The sequence below is a fragment of the Bactrocera oleae genome, chromosome 4 (genome assembly GCF_042242935.1).
Source record: "Bactrocera oleae isolate idBacOlea1 chromosome 4, idBacOlea1, whole genome shotgun sequence".
Taxonomy (NCBI): Eukaryota; Metazoa; Arthropoda; class Insecta; order Diptera; family Tephritidae; genus Bactrocera; species Bactrocera oleae.
The window spans coordinates 54,876,619-54,893,352 of record NC_091538.1 but is presented as its reverse complement, the minus strand read 5'-3'; the positions used below and the strand labels follow the sequence as shown (position 1 = coordinate 54,893,352).

General features: G+C 33.7%; 1 protein-coding gene across 4 annotated transcripts in view; it reads right to left on the bottom strand.

Annotated features, from left to right (window-relative positions):
* Nucleotides 1-348: 348 nt before the first annotated feature.
* Orai (calcium release-activated calcium channel protein orai) overlaps nucleotides 349-16,734 on the bottom strand; it is a 50,265-nt gene continuing 33,879 nt past the window's right edge. For 3 of the 4 annotated variants that reach the window (XM_070109212.1, XM_014237169.3, XM_070109213.1), the window contains 2 exons: nucleotides 4,499-4,645; nucleotides 349-1,664 (listed from right to left, as the gene is read on the bottom strand). In XM_070109212.1, the coding sequence (XP_069965313.1) occupies nucleotides 1,122-1,664; nucleotides 4,499-4,645 (690 nt within the window). In that variant the 3' untranslated portion in view covers nucleotides 349-1,121. Of the gene's footprint in view, nucleotides 1,665-4,498; nucleotides 6,577-16,734 lie in introns of those variants that run through there. The other variant, XM_014237166.3, reaches the window with a different exon arrangement.

Genomic DNA, 16,734 nt, shown 5'->3' with positions numbered 1-16,734 from the left:
ACCACTATAGCATATAGTTGTCATACAAACTGAACGATCAAAATCTGATGCTTGTATGCAAGACCTTTTCATTTGACAAGATATCTTTACGAAATTTGGCATGATTTATTGTCCAATGCAACGGTACAAGCTCCGAAGAAATCGTTTAGATCGGACCAACATAGCATATGACTGCTATACAAACTGACCTATTAAAATTAAGTTCTTGTATGGAAACTTTTTATTTGTGGAGGGTGTTATGGCTTCGGTGTAACCGAAGTAAATTATTATTTTTTTTTTGTTTTAGCAAACTTTATTTTATAAAAAAATTTTTTAATTTTGTTCCGCTGTCAAATTAATTACTATTGGTTATCTTTTTCAAGTTATATCTTTTAATTACAATTGCTTAAATCTATGTTAAAAGTAATATATTAAAAATTAAGTAAATTAAGGTAGTTTGACATATAATGTGAAATAATCATTTTCAGTTGATATGCAGTTGAATGAAGAACATGTTCAAATTTCACATATTTGCACTGCATCTATGTGGCATTGTTGGCGCTGCACACCGTCAACTGCCAGTGACACTTTTCACAGTGTAAGTCTACAATATTGCTGGTAAATAAAATTTAATTACAATTAAACTTTGCGTTGCTTGGCCACACATTAATTTACATGTGCACAAAGTATTTCTTTAACAACGCTTACTTTAAGGCTTATATAAACAGATTTCAATTATAGAAATTTATATATGTATTATTATAATATTAAAAATTAAGCGCTAAATAAAAACAAGATATGCCAAAATGCATTTCACAATTGAAATTAAAACGCATTTACCAATATCACAATTGTATTTGAATTCTTTGAGAATTCAATTCAATTAAGTTTTCGTGTACATACAAATAACAAATGACTAACCTACATAAAAATATATATATATATAATTTATTTTTATTTGTTATTCGTTATCAATGTCTGTATTCGTGTAAAAAGTAGCATATAAAAACTTTATCGCCTAAATGTATGAGGTCGCATACAAATGTCTCTTCTCCGGTGTATATTAGCAAAAAGTATATTCCCGATTAATAACAAGCTTTCACCATAGTAACATGTTTAGGGACTTCCGTCAAGCATGACGTTTAAACTATTTCACCACTGGCGCCATAGTGTAAACCGTTATTACGATGCAAATGATGGTGATGCGTATCAATGTGATCCTGTTCCATTTGTTCCTTCAATATCTCTAGCTCGCGTATACCCGAAACGGTAACTTCGTATTTATGTGTAACAAGCGAACGATAGAAATGTATTGCAAACGCTAGGAAGACTATCATTACCGGTATAAGTACGATGCATGCCGACCAAGCGGCTGGTTGACTTAAATCATAAAATTTCACCCAACAAAGTATTGCTATCTCGAGTAGGAAGAGTATCAGTCCGAGCAGCGTGGAGAAGGCCCACGCTGTTTCAATGTACCAATGTAGGCGTTCATGCGGTGATTCGTGTACCAACGAGATGCTATGCAAATTGCAAACAGTTTCAATATTTGGTAAAATACAAGTACTGATCATAAGCGCCAACATATGAACTGCCACAAGCAGTGTGGTACAGATGGCGAAGGCGACAAGCATACCGGCAGGCACTTTGGTGCTACTATCCAATTGGACCTCAACCATTGCGACCTGTAAATAATAAGTAGATTGAGCATGTGTGTATAAAAATATGTAAAACAATATGAATAGTTCTACATTTGTATGTGTTTATACTAAAATTACAAGTAAAATTGATTAATTGAATTTAATTGGCTGAAGCATGAGATCGATCGTGTTGACCTGTTGACCTGTTAACTTTAACTTTCAACTACAATATATTTTATATAGATTTATGTATTTCACATGCGTTTTGTATTATGTTGAAAATATTTGAATTCTTCAAAGCAACAAAAATATGAATGACTGAGTGCTTTACACTGAAGACCTTAAGTTCGGTTAACGATGTTAACATTAAAAAATTGTGGCAAAAAATCGTAATGTTTGTATTAGCGGGGTAGTAGAGACTATTTAATGGAATCTGATTGATGTTTTGATTTTAACAAATGAGAGCCAGAATCGTACCAAGACCAGGCCTATAAGAATTAATCGTTGGTCTACTTGTATAGACAAAAAAGGTGTCTCTTTTAAAAGCCACAGTCTACAGATTTATAATCCAGTAACGACAGTTACAGTCACGTCAAAAGTATTACAAAAGTCAAGAAAAAACGTTAACTTCGGTTGCACAGAAGCTATAATACCTTCACACATAAAAAAGTTTCCATACAAGAAGTTGCTTTAGATCGGTCAGTTTGTATGGCAGCTATACGCCTCAGTAGTCCGATCTGAACAATATATTTGGAGATTGTCGCGCTGCTTTGGAAAATACTCAAGGCGTGCGATCGTAAAGATATCATGTGAAATAAAAAAATTTTCCATAAAGGGATTTAATTTTGATTGATAAGTTTGTATGGCAGCTATATGCTACAGTGGTTCGCCCTGGGCAATAATCCATGCCAAATTTCGTGAAGATATCTCGAGAAATAAAAAAGGTTTCCATACAAAGACTTGATTACGATCGTTCAGTTTGTATGGCAGCTATACGCAATAGTAGTTCAATATCGGCCGTTCCCCCAAATGAGCTGCTTCTTGGTAATAAATAATGTGCGCAAAATTTCAGATCGATATCTCAAAAACTGGGAGACTAGTTCGCGTATATACAGACGGAAGGACATGGCTAATTCGTTTAGATGTGTACAATAAACGTTTATAGAGATATTTCTTTTACTTTTTATTATTACTTATTACTATAAAGAGTATCTGTATAATGAAGCTTATTCTAGGTTGAGGAAGTAGAAATCAATAAATTTGTAGTACTAAATCAACAAGTCAACATAAATTGCGGAAATATTTGAATTTCTTAATCTTATTCTTATTTGAATTAATAATTATCGTTTTCCGCGACGTTTTCGAAACGAAATATTTTTATTTTTTCAATTATAACTATTAAAAAAAAATATCGAAAAATTTTCACAAAATTGTGCAATTCTTTTTTTTTTTGTATAAACATCTGCTAAAAATACAAGTTTCGCTTTTTTTCATCATCCAATTTATGGTCTCAAATGAAACATGTATATTTTTTATTTTACTTCTTATGATTCTGTAAGAAGTTCAGCTATCAACGCGGAGGCGTTATTTCTAAGCGCTTGCATGACGTCGTAATGGACGAGTTTAAATATTTTCTTTTGAAATTTTCACAAAATCTTTGTAAAATATGTATCCTTGGAATAATAAAAAGTTTGAATAATATATTTAATTTTTTATATGTAAAAAAAAGTTATGGAAAGATTTTAAAGAATCATGAAGCTATGTAAACAGGGACTTTTCAACGTAACCTAATAAAACCGGGAAGGCTTCAAGTTAATAATATGTAGGTATGCAATTATAATATAACACAATTTGAAGAAAAAAATTGCCTATATGACTTGCGAGTTATTGACAGCTGTAGTCTCTACTATATTTTTGACGTTTTAAAGAAATGACAATTGAGTATTTATTATATTTATTAACAACAGCCACTTGAAGCTAATTTAATAATATAATATATATATAAAATTATGTATGCATATACTCGTATGTAGGCAACTAACGGTGAACTGTGTCAAATTCAATAATATACATAAATAAATAAATTGTGTCAATCAGGTGTTCAGTTAGTCATTAGACAGCTTTGAATGTGGGAAACATTTATGTACTCAGTAATGGCATAGATATTGAATGCTAACATTACTTTCTGACTGGCTGCACATGAAAAGGCCAAATTAATGAGCGTTGCACTGCCAACACTAAGAATAACAAACGAACGTAGAAGCAATGCAAATGTGAGAGAAGTCTCATGAAATCGCAGCATGACTGAATGGGAACCAGGTGGACGCGGCTGTAGTACTTTGAGGGACAGGAAGTGGTTTCTATAAAATTAATTGGAAAGAATGTTGCGGCGGGTACAAGTGCAAATAATGAACAACTAAGAAATTGTACTTGCTGATTTTTTTTTTTTTTGTTTTTTGCGTTTAATTTCGTTTTATAGATGAAAGTACGATTGCACGAATCTTTTAAATTGCAAAGGCAGAGGATGGGTGAAAATGTTGTGCTTGCTTAGTGTACAAATGTATGTATGTTCCCAGTATTGGGAACTAAAAATATCAAGCGACTTGGGAGAATTTATTATCTGTACAAAGGGTTCAAGGTTTCTAGTGCTTGTGACTTTATAGGAATGTGTTAGACACACAGATACTTTTGTTGGTTGTATGTGCGTAAGGCGGACATGCAGTACATTATGGGAGCTAGATAAATGAAACTCACTACCTGAACTAGAGTTAAAATAGATGAGCGCACGAGAAATCAAACAAAAACCTCAAAACTACAATTTAGTTACCTCAAAAAAAAAAGGGTTACTACAGTTATTTGTAACGGCATTTCATACTCACCATGGCAAAACCGGAAAGCAATGCCGACGTCTTGCTGGACGCCTTTAGTTTGGCGCGACTCAGCTGCAGCTTGCGCCAGGACAGATAGCTGGGCGAGTGTAGATCGTCTCCGGATTGTGACATGCTGGCGCTGTTCGTGCGTCGTGGCTGTAAACGAGAGAAAGGATAAAAGGTGCGAAACGATGACGCTGGCTGTGTTGACGATTGTTGTTGTTGTGTTTGTGGTGGTAGCGGCGGCGGTGTTGGTGTCACGATCGACGACGGCGGCAGCGAATTGAAACGATTACTCGACGAATTCGAATTTAAATTGAGATAACGCGCTGAAGTCGTACTATAACTTTTTTGCGACACTGAACTAGGACTACCGGATTTTATGAGCGAATTTTGAAAACGCAACGGACGACACGAATCACAGAAACTGTAATCGTGTGGCAAATGCGTAGAATAACCACCACCACTCAGGGCAGGTGGCACGCCGCCCGTTATAGATGGTGACGGCGATGAATGCGTGTGTCGCGTTGACGTTGGTAGCGGCAACTGCAGCGGAGGCGGCGGTGAGGGTGACGGTGTCGTTCCGAAAAGCGCACGCGTTCCAGCTGATACGTTTGGGTTTTGTTGCTTATCAGCAGGCGTAGTGCCGCGATAACCACTAGGCAATATTATCGGTGTTGCGGCCGAGGCAAATGTTAGTGGTACGATTGTGTCGAGCGTACCGTTACACTCATCCGTTCTGCTGTCTTGTGCGATCTGATGCAACAGCAGGCTGCTGTGACTGAGTTTGGTGCGCTCATAACGCAAATTGGAATAGGTTTCAGTGTCGAGCAATAGCATTTGTTGCATTTGTTCGAGTTGCTGCTGTTGTCGCAATTTTTTCGACATTTTTGTTGGTTTTTTCGTTGACGGCACATGTTGTTGTTCGGAGACATGTGTTAGTGGGTCCGCTTGGGCAGCGGCGACGACACCACCAAACAGATGCCGTATGGTGGCGAACATTTTTGAAGGCAAAAAATTATTGTGATCCCCAAAAACGACAGATCTTTGTATGCGTACACTTATGTATATGTATAGGTTTATTTTCGCGCTAGCTCTAGATTCGCTATGCTTGCGATTTTGCTGTGAGCTAAATTGTTTTTGCTTTTACTTGATTAATTAAGGGCACTGCGGCGCTAAGCTGTATATGTTTTTAATTAAAGCATCATAAAATGCTATTTTGAAATACACTTATAATGTTTCTTGTGAGAGCAAATCACGTATTTGTGTGTGTTTATGTTTGTGAATTTATAGCTCGGTATTTTTCAAGAGTAATGCTGCAAATTTTATAGAGAGGTGATTCGAAAACTACTATTTTCCAATAAAATATTTTCGAAAAGCTAATAAAAAAAAATGAATACACGCATGAATCTTTCTATGGTGTAAAAAACTGGGAGATGTATTTTGTGAATATTGGAATTGAAAACATGCATGGAATTGAAAACATACATACATATATTACGATCACTCCATTTTGGACGATTAATGAAGTCTTTTGATTATTGCAGATCTATTTATTATTAAGTTTTAGAGCTATGCTTAAGGGGTTAGACCAGTCTATGATGTTAAAAAAATTTTAATTTTTTTCGCTTAAAATACACTTTGCAATGCAAAAGCATTTTTGGTAAAAAATACTTAAAAACATCAACATTGCAGTAGATGTGCTATAAAGGTTTTCCAGAGATAGGCCCGGTAGCCGAAACACTTTGTATCAAAATTTCAATACAAAATTATTTTATAAATGCTCAATAAAGTGTGAAAGAAAGAAATCCTAACGCCCAGAGTAAAAAGTTCAAGAGAAGCCTCCTTTGAGGACTTTAGGCTAACCTAATACTTTACTTCAATGTGTGGAGGTAATCAGGCAAATCGTTTACTAAATGGATGGAGCTCATACTAAAGTAATCGGGGTATAATTACAGTAAGTTCTTATTCGATACTAAGATATTTTAAAGGAAACGAAAGCTGAGTAATGCAAATGGTTTATGCGGTCAGTGCCAGCTACTGTAATATACATATGTACATACATACATAAGTATATACTATTTTTGTTTTTATATAATCACAAAACAAGAAAAAACGTTAACTTCGGTTGCACCGACGCTATAATACCCTTTACAAATACAAAGGCCCCTTACATGAACTTGATTCCGAACGTTCAATTTGTATGGCAGCTATATGATATAGTGATCTGATCTGACCAATTTCTGCGGAGAATAATTTGTTGCCTTAAGCAAGAACTCGTGCCAAATTTCGTGAAGATACCTCGTCAAATGAAAGAGTTTCCCATACAAGCACTAGATTCCGATTGTTCACGTTGTATGGCAGCTATATGCTATAGTCATCCGATCTATACAATTTGTTCGGATATTGGATTAATGCCTTAAATAATAATACATGCCAAATTTCGTGAAGATACCTCGACAAATGAAAGAGTTTCCTATACAAACACTTGATTCCGATTGTTCAGTTTGTATGGCAGCTATATGCTATAGTGGTTCGATATAGGTCATTCCGACAAATGAGCAGCTTCTTTGTGAGAAAAGGACAAAATTTCAGATCGATAGCTTAAAAACTTAGGGACTAGTTTGTATATATACAGACAGACGGACATGGTTCAATCAACTCAGCTCATCATGCTGATCATTTATATATATATTTTATAGGGTCTCCGACGTTTCCTTCTGGGTGTTACAAACTTCGTGGCAAATTTAATAAACCCTGTTCAGGGTATAATGAATATGAGAATTCCGAGTTAGAAAAATGTTTTACATGACTGCTATTAAATATTCACATTTATATTGGATCTCTAACTATATTCGTTCGGTTTTCAACATTTAAACATTTATTAACAGTATTATTTAAAGTAATGCCCATCTGAAACTATAAAATTTTCAAATTTTTCTGACAATTTATAGATGCCATCCCCAGAACTGTATTAGCTCGGCGGCCAAAAATTAATCAAGCCAATTTTTGAAACCTTCTTCTGATGTGAACCGTATTCCAGTGAGCGCGTTCTACTTCGACCGGAACAAATGGTAGTCAGAAGAGACAAGATCAGGGCCATAAGGCCGCTGTTTTCCAAATAGTATTTAACCGGTCTTGCAACATGAGGTCGAGCGTTGTCATGATGGAAAATGATTACCTCATGTCTAGTCGCGAATTCCGCGTGTTTTTCGGCAATCACTCGCAACAATTTGATGTGTTGTTCTCGATAGCATTCTCTATTATTTCATCTGGTTTTAGAAGCACATAATACAGCACGCCCTTCTGATCCCACCTAATACAGAGCATTACCTTGGGCGTCATGGATATTCGGCTTTGTTGTTTAGCTGGTTGGGTAGATTTCACATATTGTATGATTTTTTTTTGTTTAGGGTTGTCGTAATGGATCCATTTTTCATCACCAGTCGTAATCAGATGCAAAAACGACTTCTTTTTATAGCGTTTAAGCAACATATCTGACATGCCAAATCGTCTTTCAACGTCTATTTTGGTATCCGGCCGCTTTTAAACATTTTGAAATGGCGTAGTCAGAGACTCCCAAAGATTCTGTGATCACTTCTTGGGTTTGACAACAATATTCATCTAGTAATGAGTCTAGTTTCTCATCTTCAAGCTTTCTTTATTTTTTGGCCGGCCAGGACGTTCTTTGTCTTAAGGCCAAGGTCACCACTTTTAAATGGCGCAAACCACTTTTGGCACGTTCGCTAAGTTAGAGCATGTTCACCAGAAGCTTCCACCCAAAAACGTTGACTTTCGGCTGATCTTTGCTTCATATTAAAGCAATGAGTAAAGAACTCCCCGCAAACACACTTTTACAGGCACAAAGTTCGACATCGAATATTGGAACAATGGACTAATAAACAAGTCATGGCAACTCTTGGCCAACCGCACGAATATAGTTATACACCAAATAATTTTGAGGAATCTCTTCTACGCTAACCGACTCTTACTTTATTTTATCCATTTTTCATTTTAGCTCCCATGCATAGGTATGTTTCTGGTTCGAATTATCGAATATTCAAAAACTGCTCAAAAGAAGCGCATAAATTACATGATTTGAAAAAAAAGTAGATATATAAAAATTAGTAAAAATTGCTACTGTATAGAACAAGCATTGCTCGTAAAAATATGTTTTACAAGCAAACACAATTTTGCTATTTTTGTCATACAGAGATAAAGGTGCAAGTATAGACGTATGAATGCAGGTGCCTATGAACATACATATATGTATGTATGTATGTACTTTTGCTTACTACATTAAATGAAACCGATTTTTAGAAGAACTATGGCTACACAACAATTATTTTTGTTAACTTTTATAAATAAGCCGAGCACTTTTTGTACTAAATACATATGTACATATATTGTACATATGCATAAAACTATACGACATGTTTAAATACGAGGTGTATCGGTATGAAGTGAGCGTTACGATACAAATGTGTTGGTAAGGAACATTTGTTGCGAACGAGCTTAAATTTTTTTTTTGTTCGGTTAGCATGACATCTGTCAAACATATTCAATAACCTTACAGTCATTGAACAAATATCATATTTTTTCATTGTGTTGAAAGTGTCAATTTTTGTACCGGGAAATGATGATTTGCGGAGAGCATTAATTTTTGTTTTCATTTGAAGACAAAGTGCTGCAGAGTCGCATCGAATGCTTGTCGAGGCATATGGTAATTATGCTCTATCAGAAGCAAAATACAAAAGATGTTTTCAACAGTGCAGAGATAATGATTCTGATGTGAGAAATGAAGAACGTAGAAGACCACCAAAAAAAGTTTGAAGACGCCCAACTGCAAGCAACATTGGATGAAGATGATACTTTGAGTCAAAAGCAATTATGGCAGCCTTGTTAAATTTTGCACAACAAACAGACCGTTTGAAAGCAATGGGAAAGATCGAAAAGTGTTTTCTGTCACATGAATTGAATCAAAGACAAATGGAACAATGGAAAACCGAGAAAACACTTGTGAAATTTTGCTTCAAAGACACAAAAGAAATTCAATTTTGCATCGAATTTTCACTAGCGATGAAAAATGTATTTATTTTAGGAATCCTAAACGGAGAAAATCATGGATTAATCCGCGATAACCATCAACATCGACTGCACAAACAGATCGATTCGGTAAGAAAGCAATGCTCTGTGCTTGGTGGGATTAGAAGATTGTGGTATATCATGAGCTTCTAAAACCTGCTGAAACTGATAATTCTAATCGTTACAGACAACAAACGATCAATTTGAACCATGCATTGTTCGAAAAATGAGCCCATGAGAATGGGCCAGCAGACACGACTAAGTAATTTCTTTACACGAATTCATCAGACTTGGCACCTTCCGATTAGTATTTGTTTTCATCGTTGGGACACGCACTGGCTGAGAAGCACTTCGATTCCTACGCAGAAGTTGAAAATTGAGTGTGTCTGATTGGTTGGCTTCAAAAGACGAATATTTCTATTGACATAGTAGCCACAAATTGTCAGAAAAAAATGTGTGTGGTCAAAATGTGTAAAAAGCAATGGTCAATACTTTGAATACATTTTTTTTTACTTTCCCATTCAAAATAAGTATTTCATTTTTACGAAAAAAACTCATTTCATACCGGTACAATTCAATATTCAAAATAAAATTAATTGCGTTTCTTTTGCTTCTTCTTAACTTGCATACTCTCAGTTATCTTATAAAATTCTAAAAGTTCCCACTAAATTTCGAAGGAAATTTGTTTTGTATGTATGTTATGTATTCTATTATCAGCCACTTCAAAAACACTCTTTATTTAATTTGCAGCATTTTGTAATATTTCTTTGAAATCATTAACTTTTTCGCGTATAAAAATCAACTCAGTTTTGTTGGCGTTAAACTTTCGTGTGCACAAAAACTTATTTGTATATGTACGTATGAGTGTGAACGCTTGCATATACAAAAATTACAATAAAACTGAGCACTTAGTTTTTGTAATCACACATGGAGTAATATGAATTTCCAAATCAATGTCAAATTAACACAAACTCTTTCGACGTTTTTGCAATATTTTTACATAAAACGGCGCGTTGTAGGCGATAACGTAAGTTCTAATTAAAAATTCGATTTGTTTAAATTAGAAAACAACGTTTCGCCACTTGTTAATGTAGGCAGTAGCTAATCCGCGGCAGTGTGTCGGCATTGTCGAGTCATTTCAATCAATATAGCATGGTGAGAGAACAAAACATACATACAGACATACATATGTACGCAAAAGCATGTAGGGTGTTTATTACTCAAAGAGGCGCACAGCTCAATCGTTATTATATGGTATTTTATTAAAAATTAAAATTTTTCCGTTTCATATGCGAGCGTATTGATAAAGATTAAGTGAGCTGAAAAGCGAAGCTTTTGAATAAGTCTATGTACAATGAGCTCGGCTTAGTAATTTATATTTATGTTGCCGGTAGCAGGAGAACTTAACGCCAGTTCGTTAGCACGAAGTGTTGACTTCGGTTTTTTATTTATTTATATTTTTTGCATAAAATTCTAAGTTTTATGTTTGTATGTATGTCAATTTAAGTTTAGCAAATAATTTTGGCGCTTTTTTCACATGCGAGTAAAAAATTTCAATTAAAATGCTTATTAGCATTAATTAACACGCGGATCACTTGCTGTTCAATTGATTTTTGGGCGGAATATTACGCGCTGGAATATTTTTTGGCAATATTTAGCAACAACATTGCAACAAAAACGTTTATATTGTTTATTGGCCTATAAATTTTATTTTATTATTTGTTTTGTTTTTGCCGGGCGACAGGCGCACGCTGTGCAGTGTTGCAATCGCAGTATTTAGCCGGCTTGGTGACACACAAGCGAATACATACTACATATGTATGTTAGTTTGGCTGGTGAGTAAGGTGGCTGGCGCAGCTGTGGGCGTGAAATTGCTAAAATTATTCGCATAAACGATGCATAAACACCAAATACTGCTATGACAAGCGCTGTCTAAGCATTTTTGATGCAATTCTATTTTATTTTACACACTTTTTTTTTATTTAATGCCATTGCATTTATGTATAAATGTAATATTTTATTTTTATTATTTAAAATTTTATTTTATTTTTTCATTAAGACATTTTTTAGTTTATTTTATTTTATTTTTTTATGAAAAAAAAAAGTTTTTAAAATTTATTTTAACTTTTTTCTTACAAAGAAATATTTTTAGTTTACATTTTTTTTAAATTTTTCTTAAAAAAAAATATTTCTTTTTTTAACTTTTCATTTTCTATTTTGTATTAGAATTTGTTAACGGCGTTTCGCGAGATCACCGAATTTATTGAAAACGCTTGTGCTCTACGACAACACGCTGCAGGCAAACGTTAACAACTGAATGAGTTGTGAATGCGCTGATATGGCGGCTATGATGTGAAAAGCAGAGTATTAAAAGTCAATTAAATAACACAACAACGGTGGTCTGTGCTCCCAAAGTAGTAGCAATAGCCAATCAACAACAACAACAATAAAACAAAATATTTCTGATGCTATAAATTCACATTAAACCCCTACATCGTCTATTGAATAACCCTGTATATACATACATACATACATTCAATCATATTGTATATACATACCAACATATTTACATATGTACATATGTAGTATTGCATCTACGGCTACGTGTGTGCTCATGGCACAAGAGTGAAAAATCAATTGCTTGACGGTTAATTGAAAATTGGAAGTTCAAATGTGACAAAGTCTCAGGGCAAAAAAAAATTGAATGTAAATTTGTATTTGTATACAAGTATATACAAGTAATCGTAATTGGCAACGGCGACAAATTGTGTTGGTAGCACGTGAGCACAATGAAAAGCACAAAAAGCGGTAACAGTAAAGAACAACACAAAAACGAGCAGCTTGAGAGCAAATATCTGATAAAATCAATCGTTTAAAATTAGCTATTTTGCATACTCGAATGATAGGTGAGAAATGGCAAACAAAAAAGGTAAAAAAAAACAACAACTACGACGACGTTGCTGTAAACGATGTTTTAGTAGATCACACCGAATCACACGGCTAATTCGTCGGTGGTGACGTATGGTGGTATTTTTATATGCACATACAAATGCATTTGTGTGGCAAAATTTGACAAACTATATCAAGATATTACTAAAATATAAAAGTATCCGCAGGGTCACAGATTTAAATAATTGGTGGACATTGGAAGTGGTTAAATTATAGATGTCCCAGTCATCGTGATTCTTTAGCGATTTTCTGAAACTTCAGAACCGATCGACTTGACGTTTTTACACAACACTTTTTGATATATTTACCAGGTAATAATAAAAAAAAAAAAAAAAAAAACTCTCTTCTTGGGAAGCTGACTCTTCATCGAAAACTAAAATTTTTACAAGTCCTTCGATTATTTTCGTTTTTTGGTTTTTGGATTTGAGAAAATTTCAAGCAGAAAGTTCTTCCTAGAGATTTCGCTGCGGGATCAAGAGACTCTCCAATTTTTTAAAACGAATCATCGATTATTAAAGTACATTAAATGAAATTATTTTTCAATAACAATTCATGCATGAAATTACAGCTAAATGCCGAATTTTACTTATGAAATAATGTCGTTTCCAAGAAACAAAAAAATTAAAAAAAAAAAAATATTAAATTCGCTTGCACCGAAGTAATAATACCCTTCACAAATAAAAAAGTTCTCTTACAAGAACTTAATTTTGATCAGTCAGTTTGTATGGCAGCTATATGCTATAGTTTTCCATCTGAACAATACGTTCGGAGATTGTACCGTTGTCTTGGACAAATTTCGATAATAATTGGATATAAATGAAGATATCTTGTCAAATAAAAAAGTTTTTCTTAAAAGGACTTGATTTTAATCGATTAGTTTGTACGGCAGTTAAAGTGATCCGATATCAACAGGCCGATAACTGAAAAACGAGCAGCTGCTTGGGCTGAAAAGAACGTGTACAAAATTTCAGACAGACGGATGAATGAACCGACTCAGGGTCTCCGACGTTTCCTTCTGGATGTTACGAACTTCGTGGCAAACTTAATATACCCTGTTCAGGGTATAAAAAGAAAAAACAAATAGTTTTCTCTAAACAAACGACAAAATTTTTGGATTTTCTTAAAGTACAATATACAAAAAATAAAAATGAAAAGTTGAAGTAAATTCGATAAATATTAAATTTTAATGAAGTTTATAGTTTGTTTTTTGAAAACATGAAAACTTGTTTCTGATCGAATGATTGTGTTTTTTGAATTTAAAATTTTTATAACCAATTAACTTTTGGTTTAAAAAAAACCTCGATCAGACAATATATTATCTATTAAGGGGTTACGTGGGCTTCACGGTTTCTGCCTGCTATAGTCAGCCATCTATGAAAGCTATATAGTCACTTAAAACTTTAAATGAATTTTTCTCGAAACTGTATTTTCAAAGTCAGTTGTCAAGATTTCTCGCGAACTACTCAACCGATCTTAATGAATTTTTATACCGGCCGTCAAGATATAATTTACTAGGTCTTGAAGGAAGGATTTTTGTTTTGTTCAATTGCAAATATTTAATAAACAAAAAACGTCGAGAAATTTTCACCAAAATTAGCATTTAAAAACGTCTGCCATAAATACAAACTTTACTCTTTTGTTTTTCTATCGTCCAATACCTAGTTTATGGTCTTAACTAAAGCATGTATTTTTTTCTTTTTACTTTTGATGATACAGTAAAAAGTTCTGCTGTCAACGCAAAGCCACCTTTGACGTCAGATGACGTCTTAATAACCGAGATTTGAATATTTTCCTTTGAATATTTCACAAAATTTTTGTAAAAAATTTATCTTTGGAATAGTAAAAAGTTTGATTAATATATTTAATTTTTTATATGAAAAACAAAAGATATTGAAATAAGGCCGTTTTTTGCTTCACGAAACCTTAATTAAGCTCACTTTTTTGTCCGATTGATTTTGGATGAATCTCTAAGGATTAGTGATGGTCACCGCAAGGAACTTGGTCGGTTGGAACTGGATCAACACAAACAGCCATTCCTTTTAAAATTAATATTGTCAAGTCAAGTCGAAACCTTGTTTAATGAGGCTATGTTTTAACTTTAAAAAATAATTTACTGGCAAAAACAAATTATTTTAAATTTATTCATAATTCTTACTACACTTATATCTGACAATTTTTGTATATTTAATATTTCTTCGATCGGATTAGTAGTTATAAATGTTCAATCATAAAGAAAATACAAACTTGTGCTAATTTTTTGTCAGAAACACTCTAGAAACTAACTTTCAGTGATATTACTATATTGACTAGGCTGATTTTCGCTATAACATCTGATGCGTCTATATATTCATTATAAATAGTTGAAGACTTAAAAGTTGATATATTACATTAAACTAGATATCAAGAAGAGACCACTACGAACTGCTGTTTTACCTATGGAACAAATGTATACATACATACGTACTTATGTTCATAAAAATTAGTTTATATACATACATACATATATTCAGCTATAAATAAACTCATATCAAGTCGTATGTATGTGTGTACAAATACGGACATAATTAGTTTTACAAATCAGTTGCCAAATCTAGCTGGTTGTTCAATGAATTACTGGGGGAAACGCATAAGAATATTCAATAACTAATAAGCGTGTAGTGTAAAAAACGTTTACTGAATGATTGGGGATTGCGCTGGGAAATGAAAATAGCAGAGGAAACAATAGAGACAAGTGAATGTGAATTGTAAAACGCAATAAAGCAATTCTCAGCAAGCTAACAGCAAAATAAATATTTCAAAACATCTGAATGGCTGATGCAGTCAAGCGGAATTTCATTGATTCCGCTACATACTATACGGTCTTAGCAGTTTTTGTTTTGTTGTTTTTGCCATTGTGATTTTATTCGGTGATGAGCACAAGTATTTCTCTCCCATTTGGCATTTTTCCAATTTGAATTGAAAACTAATCTGTCATTAAACATGTTAGTAAGTGAAGATTTCCGGATTGACATTAATTAGTATATGGTGAATTACGAAGATATCAAACATTTCGTGTTTATGGTTTGTGGATTTCACTTATTTATTTAATTGTGTCGGGGGAAAATAAATGCTTATTTATTTTTGTTGAACATGTAGTACATGTGACGTCGATATTAGATTTGTAGTTTATATTTATTTATTATTTAAATTACACTAGTTTACAGTAATTTTGCGACTGTGATGTTAGATGCTGTTTCTTGGTAATTTTGAGTTGGTAAAAGCGAAAATGATAGTGAAAATTTCCTAACACATATGATTTTTTGTGTTGTAGTCAAGGGGTGTAAGCGTCAAACCATCATCATTTACTAAAATAACAAAAACTAGCTGTCCGGGATGGAACATTTTTGAACTTAAATTTGTAATGAAGACACCTCAAATACCCCCACAGACCTCTTAGCACATCAGTCGCAAATTTTTCCTTTAGATTTGTTGAGTAGTGTTATTTGTGAAAGAAACTAAATATTTGTCAGTCGTGATATTCAGTACGTCTGTGTTTGAATATTGCACTTCGGCTATACTGAAGCTATAATACCCCTTACAATTGCATTTCTTATAGCATAAAAGGGTATAAAAAGATCTTTATTTTGATTGTGATCGGTCTGTTAGTATGACACCTATTTGCTATAGTAGTTCGAACTTAACATTTTCTGCGGAGATTGTACCGTTGTTTTGAACAATAATCTATGCCAAATTTGTTGAAGATATCTTATCAAAACAAAAAAAGTTTTCGATACAAGGACATACATCCGATCGTTCCGTTTGTACGGCAGCTATATGCTATAGTGGTCCGATCAGAAGAATTTCTTCCGAGATTGCATCGTTGCCTTAGATAATAATACATGCCAAATTTCGATATGAAGATATCTTGTCAAATACAAAAGTATTCTATACAAGAAAATGTACTTGATCGTTCAGTTTGTATGGAAACTTATGCTATGGTGGTCCGTTATAGGCGGTTCAGATCGATAAAGTCGACTAATTCGTGTATATACAGAAAATCTACCTCTGCTTGTGGTGAATATCTAGGTGAATACATAATTTAACAGGTTTTAACCGGCTTGAAATGTAATTTCTAACCTAACAGCTGAATTATTAAAAACAGCTGTTTATAAACAAAACTCAAAAGCATGGAACCAAACGTGAATAATTGTATAACACAGTATGTAATGAAT